Below are 14,278 nucleotides of genomic sequence, written 5' to 3'. Positions count from 1 at the left end.
ATTATTATAAATAGTTTTGCAATGTAAGGTTTCCACTTTTCTTGAATATACCGTACTAAGCACTGTTTTATTTTTCATAATATATTAAGTCATATATCAAAATCGATTTAAATTGAAAAATGTTGCTACTTGTGTCAAATATTCATACGCGCTTAATCGCGATTCATTAATTACAAAGCCTCTAATTAATTAGATTATGTTTTTAATATATATATATATACACACACACTTTTTTTCTTTTTTTTACAGTTATCTCTGATAAAGTGTAATGTTCAGCTGTAAAATGTATTTACTCATACATATTTTCATAACTAAATGTTTGTGTAAAATGTATGCAGGTAAAATAAAAAGACTGATGCAGCATCATCAGATATAAATTATTTTCAAAATTAATATCAAGACCAGGGGTGCACAAAATTGTCTTTTTGTCTACAGATACAGAACACCAGTGTCCTCTACCAATTTAAAATATGTAGATCTAACTGTGTGGAACTTATCACAGTTTTATGTAAGGTTAAAGCGTAAAAACTCAATTTCATAATGTCAATGAAGAAAAAAGCTACATTTAATGCAGGTCACTCATGTCTGGCCACTACACTAAGTAAAGTCAGTAGTGCCGTCCATTCGACCCCTGTTCAAAACCCTAGAATATTTTTCACTCTGCTGCCTTACAGAACTCCAAACTCTTGTTCTCTCTTCCTAAAATGACGTACAGCAGATGAGTTCCCTTCCTCTTGAGCTCAGAGGAGAAATTTGCTGGATGAGGGAGCACATCCCTCCTTCATAAGGAACGTTGTTGCATTTCATTAGGGATAAGATTCATCACAGCAAGCAAACAAGAGAGCCGTGCAAATCGCATTGGAGGAATTCCTACTCTATCCTCAACATTGTCTCTCTCTCTCTCTCTCTCTCTCACACACACACAAACACACACACACACACACAAACACAGCTGACGTACAAAAGGCACAAAGCAAACAAAAGCTGGGAGCGCTGATTCAGGAGACAAAGGGGTACATCAAGGACGGTGATATTATGTGATTGCTCATTATTGCTGCACTTCAAAATGACGCATTACTGTGTCAGTGGTAAGAATGCCAGCCGGCTGCCTGGAGTTAAACAGCCACATTCTTTTTTTCCCTCATTGAACAATAGAGCTGCTCCTTCTTCAGAGGCCTGGATCCCAGAGAGGCCAGAGAGGCGGAGCATGCGGGGTGTGAGTGTGCTCCCCTGGTCAAGTGCTCCGTCTGAGTGGGAGGACACCCGAGGGTCCATTTTGGAGATGGCTGTAACGCTCCAGCTCTGACCCTGGAAAAATGGTTCAGATAAGGCCTGTATACAGACCAATTTAACAGGTCACAACCCTGTCTCAGAGTGGGAGCGACACAGCGGGAGTGTGTGAACACTGCCTGGGGGATCTGTCCCATGATGAGATACTGTTGATATCTAACAGTAGCCCTGACGCTGCAGCAGTGGCTGTCAGCATATTGATTCACAGCTCCAACAACCGGGGAGACGGGGAAAAAGTCTGCTTTTGTAGCTGGGACAGTGTGCGATTATATATATATATATATATATGTGTCTGAATGTATATGTGAGCATGTCGTGGTGTCTGCATTGTGTGCCCGGGGCTGGCAGACAGTGAACTGAGAGACACAGAGAAAGAGAGCTGGGGCCTTCATCCACACTGAAGTCAGCAGCTGCATATGAGACACAACAGATCCATTCATGACAGATGTACACAAATGTAGACACACACACACACACACACACACACACACATTTGGCACATACTGGACAGTGGCCTGTTTGTGGCTCAGGAGATAAGAGACATGCCATGCAAGCTCTGTGAGTTACAGTGTGGGAGAGTCAAAGAGAGATGTTACCACACACACACTACTAGACAGTCCTCTGTGTCTTCTCGTGTATTAAACACAATGATCATGCCTGTCTGCTAGAGGCAGCGTGCTGGCTCTGACTGAGACAGCCGACTGAGCGTGGGATGGAGCTGGAGGTGTATATAAGTGATATTAGATAATAGATGGACTTCAATGAAAGCTTTGATATCGATATAAACACGCCACATAAAACAGAAGAAAGCCAGAGACAAAGGCTCACACACGTAGAGGGAGAAAGAGTGTGGGAAAACAACAATCCTGAAATATTTACGTATTAAAGAGAAATAACACAGAGTTATGATTCACTGTGAGTGTTTGGTCCCCAAAAGAGACGTGTACACTGTATTTTAAGGTGTGTCTTTGTGTGTTAGCAGAGAGTGGGTGGTGCAGGACATGAACTAACAGCTAACAGACATCTAACAGTAAAGCTCCAGTTGGAAATGGAACACTGGAAATAATTAATAATCCATCTAGCTATATATCTATTAATCTTTAAAAGATGAAAAAAGAGAGAAACTGTACTGGATGCCTATAGAGTTGTGACGGGAAGCGCTTGCCTTGTTTAGCCCATTGGGTCCTGTGTTTTGGCAGCTGTATGGACCCCTCTTTGGCCCAGAATGGTCTCTCTGGGAGAGGTCAATAGCAGGGACGTTTGCCAGGTGAGAGGTTGGCTCTGGTCTAATCGATGCCCGCCAGAGGAGGGCAGACAAGCAGGCAGGCAGGTAGACAGGCTGGGCACGGTAACTAGCATGCAGAGATAAAACTATTCCTGGTGGGGTTCACCGACCAACTGCTGAGCCTGCGCTGTGGTGGAGAAAAGTCACGCTTCAAAAACGGTTTAGGAGATTGATTTGACAGCTAATTTACAGAGGAGATTTGCATATGGCCATGCGCTAATAAGGCTGGCTTTTCTTTTCCATCCTTTGTCTTTCCCCCGCTATCTCTGTCGGCTCACGTCTTCCCTTTTTATTTGGACCTCAGCAAATGGTAACTGATAATGTAAGGGAATTAAAGAGACAACAGATTCAAATTGGATATTGATTAAGGGACTAAAGCCTTGTGTTTTATCCTGGTAAAGCCTGTGTTTAAATGATTGATTCACAATGTCACTCTCCACATCCTTCTGACTGTGTGGCGAGCGGTGTTTGTGCCTCTAAGCCTTCAATGGGCCCACATCATGTCACACCATGCTAAGTGCTTTGACACAGCCACACAAAGAGGCCTGCCTATCTGATGCCAATCTCCCCAGGTCTTGGTGTCACCCAGGTGGAGGCTTTCAGAGAGAGCAAGGACAAAGTCTCCTCCTCAACAGCGCCGCACAATGCAGCCTGACTGACAGCACAGAGGACAAAATGGAGCTTCTCTGTCAAGTGGATGTTAAAGTGGTGGGAGGAAAGGGAAAAAAAGGATTCAGGGACAGGCACATACATTGCATCAACAGAAAAAAAAACAAAAGGTAGAAAACAGGATGCTTTCCGGTAGTCACGGTCAAATAAGAAGAGGCACAGAACATCTGCATAGCACTTCCCAGAACTGAGCAGCATTGTGGTTTAACCTAACCACAGCAGCTTAAAAACAATTTCCACACTGCACATTAATACCGATCAGTGCCTTTCACAGGGTTGTAAATGTTTGCTGCTCTTCAACACACTGACAGAGTAGCAGTACTGGCACAAAAAAAAAAATTTTCTAACACAAAGGAAAGTGCCCTCACAATGGATGCTCTACAAAAACCTCATCATGCTGACACGCCATCTGTTCGCGAATTAACACCTCAACCGTTTGCATGGTATGGAACTCACCATTCATATTCTTGAAGATGTTGAGAATAGGGAGGATTTGCCTATAATAGGGAACCAGAGCCTCTCCCACCATATCTCCGGACATCACTAGATGCTGCAGGACTTTCAAGGTGGTGCAGATCACCTGCCGGTTCCTCGTATTCAGGGCATCTAGAGGACAGGACAAATGTCAAAGGTCAGCTACTAGAAGTCAAGAAAGAAGGTGCTGTTAGGACAAACGGTCACTTTTAAGATCTGATCTGATTCAAAGGTTGTTTGTTCAGGCGGGTGAAGGTACAGTAAATGCGTAGATACTACAACTATACGGTACATACGAGTGGACTTAGCATAAAGTCACAATCAAATTACACATAAACTTAACCCCCACACACTCCCTTTCCCTTGAAAGCATTTCTTTTATAGCTGGGCTTTGATTTAGACTGGCTTGTCTGCAATCAGTGATTTCAAATGCACTGGGGAGGTAGGAGTAAGTGAGAGCCAATCACTGGGCTATTTGGCCTACAGCTGCACTTAACTCCATCTCTTACTGATAGAGAGAACAAAAGGGAGTGATGGTGGGAGAGATGGAGGGCTAGAGAGATCAAAAGAGACAAAATCAGAGAGAGAGAAAGAGGGAAGGGGGAAACAAAAGACAAAATGTCAGAGAAAGAGAGATGAAGAGATGTGACAGGCGGAGGGCAAAGGGTTAGGAAATAACTGTGATTAACAACTAAGACTGACAGATTTTTCTATCACTTAATGCTTGTTTTATTTGTGTGTTTTTAAGTTTTTTTTTGTATGTGAGCTTCAGCACCAGTGCTGCTGGTAATTCCCTGTGCGGACTGTCAGCATACCACAAGTTAGACAAACAAACTTGAGCTATTTATCTTTATGAAACCTTAAACTGTCATTTGATGCCTACTTTCAGTAAAAGACGACGGTACTGGCATCAGAGCGCCTATTTAGCCGGTAAGCACATACAACACAGAAATGAAAGGCAGGAAAAAAAACAACATTTCAAAAGAAAGAGTCAAAACAAAAGGAACAGAGTGTGAGAAGAGACACTGAGAGCTTGTGGTTGGTGGGGAAGAGGAAAAATGTGTTAGTAGGTGAGAGAGGCATAGAAAAAAAAAGAAAAAGAAGGATAGAGGTACTTGTTTTTGAAGCATTCAGAACCGAGAAACTATCCACTTACTGCCGGATATCAAAAGCTAAACAAGAGAAATGTTCAATATGTCAAAAGACACGAGAAAATGACACCAAAAAGTATTTCAAGCAGGGTTTTTTTGGTCTTAAAGAGAAGAAATGGATATGCTGAGTATCCGCACAGTCTCACAGACACATGCCACAAATTATAGATTCATTTAGTGAAATCTGAAGCACTGATAAAGTCTGCTGCAACATATTCTTCTAAATGAAATGTTCTATTTCCTCTTTCAATTCTTCTTTTCTCATGACCTGACTTTGCAAAAAGGCTGGTCACCTTAGGTCTGGGGGATATGGCCCAACTCTTGCATCCTTATCACTTAAAATCTCAGTATTTATCACAATATAGCCTTTATGAGTAATAATTATATATGATTAAATTAAAAAAAAAGTCTAAATGAAATAACCACATGGTCAGACCTATTTTTATGTACTCCAGTGTGAATACTTGACAAGTGAAAAGTACTGACTAGCCTCGAATTTTATTAAGAACTTTAGTGCAAAATGAATATGAAGTACATATTTTTTTCAACATTGCGATAGAAATGATATAGAAAAATATGATATCGTTTTGACAATATATATTGTCACATCACCCAGCCCTAGGTCACATTAACTCTCTCGGAACAAATGGCCAGTGTTTAAGTGTTTAACGAGCAGAAAGGAGGCAATGCTGCTTATTTGGTTCAGCGCTTGCTCAGTCAACAGCAATAATGCAGAGAAATGCTGTGCCTCAGTCATTAAAGAAGAATGGATAGAAAGGACATTCAAATCAACATAGCTGATTTGTCAGTGGGGCCATTTTTATGTGTACCATTGCATACCAAGCAATGCACTAACTTCTGTATGAACGTCCGTATAATCTGAAGTTATGGAGGTGAGGTTTTGCAGTAACGGCCAAACTAGCAGTGGAGTACAGTAGTCGCCAGCCGCTAAATTAGTGAAATTTAACAACTCAATGCTTCCTTGCTATGAATAAAAACTTTGTTCGTCTCATTTCCGGTGACCGGTGTGGTTTGGGGAGCATGGTGGAGTTGGCAAGCTAGTTTACTGGCCAGCCGTCTGCTGGTTAGCTGATGACTTGCTCTTTATGCCGTGTTTTCATGCTCCATTGGTTTCAGAAAACGAGCCACGGTCCTCCGACCCGCTGCCACTGGGTCAAATGTTCCCTACTCCTCACCCCCTACATCTCCGGAGCTGTGTTTGCTGTCCTCCCAGCGAGCTGCGACACGCTTTACGGCCCCACTGACGTGTCTTGTCACCATGACAACTAACAACTATCGTAATTTGGTTTTGTCAGCAATTCTATGTCTATGGCCACAGCCCTCCATCTTCCACAGGGACTCTATCTTCCTCATCCACTGCAAGTCATATTATTACTATGGATTCACCAATCCAACTTTCATCCCTAGCACCATATCGAGATTGACAGAGAAATTGACTAAAAGAGAAAGAGAGTGACAACCCTAAAATACTGTGTGACAGTTAGAGCAGTCAGAGATCGGAGCATACTGCATCACCCACTGCCTGTGCTAAAACAGCTCATATGTAAATACAAAGCTGTCAAAAGCATACACTCACGCATAACAAACACACATCGATCATGCACACCCGTTCTAACGTTGTAAAGTTGAACCATGTACTTTGTTTTGTGTCCATTTGAGAGTTTCTCTTTGTCTCTGTGAGAAATGTGTGTGTGTGTGTGTGTGTGTGTGTGTGTGTGTGTGTGTGTGTGTGTGTGTGTGTGTGTGTGTGTGTAGGGGGGGGGGGGAGCTCTACAAGAGGACCTGCAGTGAAGATGATGCTGAATGAGCTAATGTATTGTGCTTCATGCCATCTCTCCATCTCTGCCTTAGTGTCTCCCCAGATAGACTAGCGCCCAGATATCTGCCATCACCAAGATAAGGTGGAATGTGGAATGACAGGAATTTCAAACCTACATAACAAACAATGAAATTCTAATTACCAGCCAGCACAAACAATTTTCCCTGCTGTGACATTTGGACCGCGGGACTGTTCAATTATTCATCGGCACTCGCGCCTCGCTAGAAAAAAAAAGAGAGAGAGAAAGGAAAAAATCTTAAAAGAGCGGGGGAGGCAGCCGAGAGCCTGATATATTAATGCTGGTATAAAACCTGTGTTGGGACAAATCTGAATAAAGTAATAATCTATTCATGCAAGGACCTGTTTCATATTCAGTGTGGAAATAAAACAGTGGTGACCTTGTATTCTGTTTCCTGTGAAATGTCAGAGGTAGGGTGACACGTTGGAGAGTTTAGTGATGAATTGTTCTGGCTCATAGTATAAATATACTTTTTAGATCAGAAGGAGATGTTCCCGTGCAGAGGCGTAACTGGAGATCTTTTTTGTAATGAAAGTCTCAGTTTGGTTCAAAGCTGAACAAATGTTATGCCAATCAACTGAGGCTCAATGGAGGCATGGCTCTGAATCCTCATCTCTATTTAAGGGAGCCGGAAAAACCCAAAGCCCAGCATTTCAGTAACATTTACCCTTTCTTAAGTCCCCATGGTACTGATTAGCTGAGCAGGATCTTTTTTTGTCTTTACTTACTAAAACCATTTGCCATATTCTTTCTGCACATTCAGCTTTTTGGTTATTTTACCAGTGGTTACTTCCCAAAAAACACTTTTAGGGAAGAAAACACCCTTTATATTCATCAAATCCACAAAGATGCATTAAATCCATAACTAAAAGTGTCTTTATTTATTTTTTACACGTATAAGGTAGTATTCTAACATGGGGTGAAGGGAACGGGGTGACAGTAGGAAAGAGTTCAGTCTTAAGTCACTGAGGACATGGCCTCAGAGCATAATGTCAGCCAGAGCCTCCTTCATTGTGTATTCTCATTGGGTGACCTGCAGTCATCATCAAAATTCACTAGGGCCTGACGTGACTCAGTCGCTCTGCAGATAAGAGCCTGCCAGCCACACTGAAGATGTATTAACGTCAGCAGAGAAAAATATATATCTTGCCATTTTAGACTGCAGACGGCTTTTTACTTTCTTCCTATTTCCACCATCCCTCCTTCTTCCGTGCTCCGTAGAAAAGTAATTAATCTGCAACAGAGACGCGGACTGGCGGCTTTGCCTTGTGGATGGCGAAACAGGCCTGATTTTTAATAAACCGAGAAGTTAATAAGGAGCAGGCCATTTAAAATTCCATTATCAGTGTGAAGTGTGTGTTTTCATGAGGAGCATAACCATCACCTTTGGTCTGGCCTCCCAGAGGAAAAGGACCAAAACTGCTGAAGGGCTTGAATTCATAAACTACTGTCTAAGTTACCGAGTGGCCCGGTTGCTCTGTGCATAATGTCAAGTTGTGTGTAAAGTGGGTGCTTCTTACGGAAGGGCAAAATGGACAGTAGGTTGTCCAAATATTGAAACTGAAGCTGTATAATAAAAGCTGGCATATCATGCACCTGTGAAACAGCATATTGCATAGAGAGCTGTAGCGATTATGTATTTTTTTAGGCCAACCCAGAAGTTAGACTCGCCCTGGTGCCCAGGATAGGGTTATCACAGAAAAAAAACTCAGTGACAAACAAAAGTTTACGATGATGCCGCGTTTTGTTCAGCGAGATAATCTTCATGAATGGATGCCACATTTATTATTTTTGAAGCATAAATACATAAATACAAAAACCCACCAGGTAACTACACAGTCACCATCTCTGGCTTGTGGACTCATTTTTTTCAATAATTTATGACACGTTCAAGCTTCACAATTCACAATTAGAGCATTTACCAAACATGTAACTCGAGTTACTTGGTCCCAAGTAATTGTTTTTCTTGGGCATGTCAAATCAAGTTATGTCACAGGTTATGTCAAGACAGGTTGAGTCCTTAAGCCCAGTTCAGACCGTCGGAAAGTCTGCAATGTTCTGAAATCCGCCTGTTCAGACCAATGAGACGAGGTGAGACGATGCATCATCTCCATAGCAACGGCTTTTTTGTACTTCCGTTCTAAACTCTGACTTTTCAGGCTTATTTCGTAACTGGATATAATTTGTAGCATTATAAAATATAAACGAGGGCAGAGACAGTGAGATACTCGCTACAGCTGCATTTCTGTAGAGATGAAACAGAGAAAATACCGTTTGATTTCCCTGATTCACTGTTTTGTTCTGGATTACAGCTGGCGCTCCCTCTTCTTATTCATTATTATTATATTGCTCGCTCGACCCTCCCTCTCTCCGTCTCTCTCTGTTTCTTTTTCCTCTCTCTCTCTCACGCGCTTATTGAGCCTCCGATTGATTGATTGGCTGTTGAAACAGGTGACGTGTATTACGTTCTAAAACCAGCTGCTGGCGATTTGACAAACTGAATCAGCCGGCTGGATTCGCAACGAGGCAGGTCAGTTCACACCGCTGATACTTTCCCCTGCGACGTTCTAAAACTGTTGCGTTGCGTTGAGAATCATTGGTCTGAACTGGGCTTTAGTTAAGTCAAGTCAAATCCCAATTCAAGTCACTTTTTTCATAAAAAAATATATATAATAAAAGATGAAAATGCCTTAAGCTTGTGTTGGACCTTATTTCAGGCATCTTAACAAAAACCCTTTCGAAAAACCCACTGCCTTTGAGACAAGGCAATCGGAAGTATCCAACAAATGTTACTTTACTAAAACGCTACTTTTTAGAATATTGTAGTCAAAAACACGGTACTAACACTCCCGCAAACACAAAACTATAGTCTCACTGTCAGACGTGTAATGGTTAAGATCTTGTGCGTGTGCACAGTGCAGTGTGTAGTGTGGTGACAGACTTTGTGCCAGGGTCAGTCTGTCACTGTGTCTCCAACGGCCGTGCCTTGTGTTTGCCGTTACGCCCCTCTGCCTCCACAGACATCCAAAAACCACACTTAAACAACACACGCACGCACGCACGCACGCACGAATGCACGAATGCACGCGCACACACACACACACACACACACACACACACACACACACACAGACACACACGCACACACGCACACACACACACACACACACACACACTATCAGCCGATTGCCCTTGCCACTTAAAGGCTCCAACTTTGAAACTGACACTTCACTTGGCAGCGGCGCCAAACAAAAGACGTGCACGCGCGCGCGTGTGTGTGTGTGTGTATGTTAAAATCTTCCAACAAACGCCACACGCTGCATTCCTCTTACTTCTTTGTACTTTGATCCTCCTCGCATTTGCCACAAAAGAAACCTTTCATGTCCAAATTGCTGTATATTTGGATGTCTGTAGTCATGGACCACTCTGACCTGAGATGTGACCTTTTCGCCTATCTCCATCTGCCAACTTGTGTGTGTGTGTGTGTGTGTGTGTGTGTGTGTGTGTGTGTGTATGAATGTTTGTGACAGTGTGCGCGTGTTAGCTTGGAAAGGTAAGGAGGTACACCACGCTGACACATTTAAAAGTAGCATGTCACCACATTGCACATGGCAGATTATCAGGCATGCTTTTAGAGTCAACCTCTTCCGGCAAGTGCAAAAACAAGGACGCTTCGCCCTGAGGGTTAATGTAATAATAGGAACTGTATGAGTGCAGAACCAAATTAGGACTTGTCACAGGACTGGTTGTATGGCAATGTTAGAATCTGTTGTAGCGCAAGTGTGTAAAACAGGTGAGTCTTTTCCTGGTAAAGTATGTTGTTCTATTTCGGTTGCACTCCATTGCTGCTGCAATATTTCCCTTTCGGTCATGTGAATTATAAACCAAGATAATGTGTGATGATGATTTATCTAACTGGCATGCCCGAAATAAACAAATAAATAAATAAATATTGTCTGAGATGGGTTTGAGAGTGTCATTGTGTGTAATCGTTCAAAAATACGTAAATACATAAATTTAGGTGCATTTTAATATTCATTTAATAACTTATTTAAAAAATTCATAATACTGTTTCTATTTTCTCATGTATTTTTGAAACTAGGTCCATTTTGAGAAAATTACAAAAGACTTTATTTTTATGATACCTCGTGGTTCCTACCTACAGTACTATACTAGGTCTTTTTTTAATTGTGTGTGTTATTAGCTTCTCATTTGTTTAAGGCTGCAGCTAGCTGCACTTTAAGTATCTGAAAATGTCTTCTAGACTCTGAGATCAGCAAACACAAATCAAAATGCATCAAAGAAGTAAATAAACAAATGATGAGATAAATATTTATTAAGACTAAAATTGAACTCTTAACTGCAAAGATTAATTGGCTGTCAGCCACTCATAAAATAAAGGTTTGTAAAAGTAATGTAAGTTAATAAAATAGTAGGGACATTTTTGCTGCATGTGTTATTTGAAAAGTATTTAAATGGTTGAAAATTGCTGTGATAATGGTCCTTTGTAAAAAATAAGATACGATATTTTCATAGTTTTCATCACTGGTTTCTCTCTCCTCCTCACTTTATACCTGTGGTATTAACTTTCTTTAGAGCTTCATGGAAACAAGACTCTAATTGTATTTCGGCGGACACAATACTAGCATTTGTACATTTCTTCTTCAGTCTCGAGATAACCACATTTTCCCATCAGTGTCTGGGGTACGCAGTGCAGGTAAAATCACATCAACACGCAGGGGGTCACTTGGGAAAGGAGCTGTGTTATGTGTGATTTGAAAACCTTGAGAGTAGACACCTTCCCAGACTTACTTTTGATTGGGATGATGAGCTGGGGGATGACGGGCTGGATCTTAGGGCCTCCGTGCTCCAGCATGTCATGGACTCCCTGGCGGGCGAAGAACTCGTATGGGTGAACAGTCTCACATAAACCGTCGAAGAAAAGAGGCAGGTAATGGTGGTAGTCCAGCTTCTCAATCTCCACCTGAGGACAGACATTTACATATACATCACAGGCATTTTTGGTTTCTTATTTAATCCAGAGAGACAGAAAGAGAGAGGGGGTAGAGTTCCTGTCCTTTTCTCAAGGGCATTTGTTGGAACATATTATGCCTATTGATGGAGACATTAGCTTGCAGCTGGGATGAATTTTTTGTTTACAGGATGGTCTCTTTCCCTCCCCACTAAATCAGAGCTATAGCTATATATAGATGAAAATTCTCTCAAGTGCTCTCAAGGAAATCAGTTATTGCCATAAAGCTCCCTTTCATTATTTGCCCTTCTCTTTGTTTGTCCTTGGCTTTGCACAATACCTAGGGCTAAAGCTCCTCTTGCAGCCATTTATAACTCCTACATTAAACACATGCATACACACACTCGTCCACATACACCCACGCACACAGTGGCGTGTGGGACAGCTGTTCAGGAGATCATGACACAGCGGCATGTGGCATCTTGTGGGCTGATATGTTAACACCTGTTTACACCGTTTACAGGGTAGACAGAAAGGCACACACACACACCCACACACAAACACACAATCAGGTGGTAGATTAAGACATTCGTTCGGGTACAGGCCACTGGCAGGCTTTGATGTTGTGTGCCTGAGTGTGTGGGTACGGTGTGACACATTAAAGTGAAGTCTTTCATGTGTGTGAAGCCATCAGAGGAAAGCCACTCAGGCACACTGGGCTGGAAAGAACAGCTGACCCAAAGGAGGTTGTCCTTGAGCCTTGTGTGTGTGCATGTGTGTGTTCTGAAAAACATAAAATGTTACAATGTCTGTGTGTATTAGATCTAGCTGCTGAATGTGTATTTATAACAAGGGTATCAACTGATAGCACCGTATCCCAGTGGCACTATTGTTGAGAGAGGGGTTAGAGGTTGAATGGGTGATTCTGTTTTTCATGTAATGAAAGGTAATCCCTTTGGTGTGGAGGCAAATAGCCCCCAGCAGCCGGCAGTCCTTAAGGACAGCTGAAACCATAAGGAGACTCTCTTGTCCACACACACACACACACACACACACACACACACACACACACACACACACACACACACACACACACACACACACACACACACTCACACACATACACAAGCGCCCTGCTGGCTCACGCCGGCCTGTGCTGAAATGTCACCCAGGCAGTGACGCTTGGTGTCTCTAGTCCCCTCGCCCGGCCGCCGGTCAGAGCCGAGACATCAAAGCAGGGCAGACCAACCCCTCCCTTCTGCTCCCTCCCTGACACCCCCCACCCCCCTGGGTAAACACAGAGAAGGAGAAGAAGGGAAAAAATGAAGAGATGGCGAGATGGCGACAGAGACAGAGAGCTTACACTCTTGACGCAGAGAGACAAGGCTGATTGCTTTGAGGCAATTTGCCGGCCAACCTTGACCTTTCCCTGCGCTTGGTCAAGATCATCATTGTGAGTCAGGCGGGCTGGAGACTAGAACAAAAGCAAACATGAGCCCAGAGAGAAGGGGAGCAGAGGGAATGGAGGGTTACAGAGGGTGAAGAGAGGCAAGATGACACTGGCACACAGGGACAGAGTCCAAGATTGCAACTGTGTAAATATTACGTGCTAGAAAGATGTATCTACATCAGAGATAATATAGGTCCATTTGATTATTTTGGGCAATGTGAAAATGCCTTTCTTTTAGTAATAAAAATGAGTAAGGGGATTGAAAGAAATTAAATTGTATAATGAAACATCCAAGTTACAAATTAGGGTTAAGAAATAATTTGAGAAGAGAAAAACAATGACAACAACATCGAATTTTGTTCTGGTGTGCCATATGTTATGTATTGTGTGTGCGTTGTGCTCTCACATTTTTTCTCTTTCTCATTATATTAGGCAGATGTGTAGGAGTTTAAATAGCTGTTTAATGACTTGTGATTATTATTTGTTTACTTTTTAATTTGGTCGTTGTAAAATGTGACAGATTCCATCAGTAACATAAATACACATAAAAAGTAGAAAGTTATAGAATTAAAGATTGTCTTTTTTAACACTGTCAGTAGATCTGGTCGCACATTTAGGCACTGACACGATCTCACCTGTGGACCTGAGATGTTGTGGGAGTAATTACTCGGGATCATTAACGTGGTGTTGTTGTGAAGATGCCTCTGAACTTTGTGATGCTCTTAATCAAAATCACATAAACAAGTACTCAGGGACTGGCTGAAGATTCCAGTTAGCACCGAAGTAGTGGGGACAATCAGCAAACACCTACACATACTCACGCTCTTACATAGTGCACACACACACACACACACACACACACACACACACACACACACACACACACACACACACACACATTCCAAGGGAATCTTAATCAGCATCTGCACTGAGCGCTAACTCTTGCATCCGTTATCGATTGTCCGCCCAGGTTTGTTTGTCTTTGGGTGCCTATGGGAATCCCCCCAGAGTCCGGGGAGTCAATGACAGTGGTGCACAGAAAGACTACCAGCCAAGTAGCAGCAATTAGCCTTGAGACACACCTGCATGTCTCCTCTGGTCAGCGCTGCAAAAGCAGACACACAGCAA

The 14,278-nt window shown here is 42.4% G+C and overlaps 1 protein-coding gene across 1 annotated transcript in view; it reads right to left on the bottom strand.

Annotated features, from left to right (window-relative positions):
• pacrg (PARK2 co-regulated) overlaps positions 1-14,278 on the bottom strand; it is a gene marked incomplete at both ends in the record, with an annotated part of 134,527 nt that overhangs the window by 58,105 nt on the left and 62,144 nt on the right. Inside the window, 2 exons of the mRNA XM_083924576.1 lie at positions 3,701-3,850; positions 11,541-11,712. Of these exons, the coding sequence (XP_083780702.1) occupies positions 3,701-3,850; positions 11,541-11,712 (322 nt within the window). The remainder of the gene's footprint in view (positions 1-3,700; positions 3,851-11,540; positions 11,713-14,278) is intronic.

The sequence above is a fragment of the Echiichthys vipera genome (genome assembly GCF_963691815.1).
Source record: "Echiichthys vipera genome assembly, chromosome: 12".
In the NCBI taxonomy this organism is placed as follows: domain Eukaryota; kingdom Metazoa; phylum Chordata; class Actinopteri; order Perciformes; family Trachinidae; genus Echiichthys; species Echiichthys vipera.
This window is presented reverse-complemented; position numbering and strand designations above follow the sequence as displayed.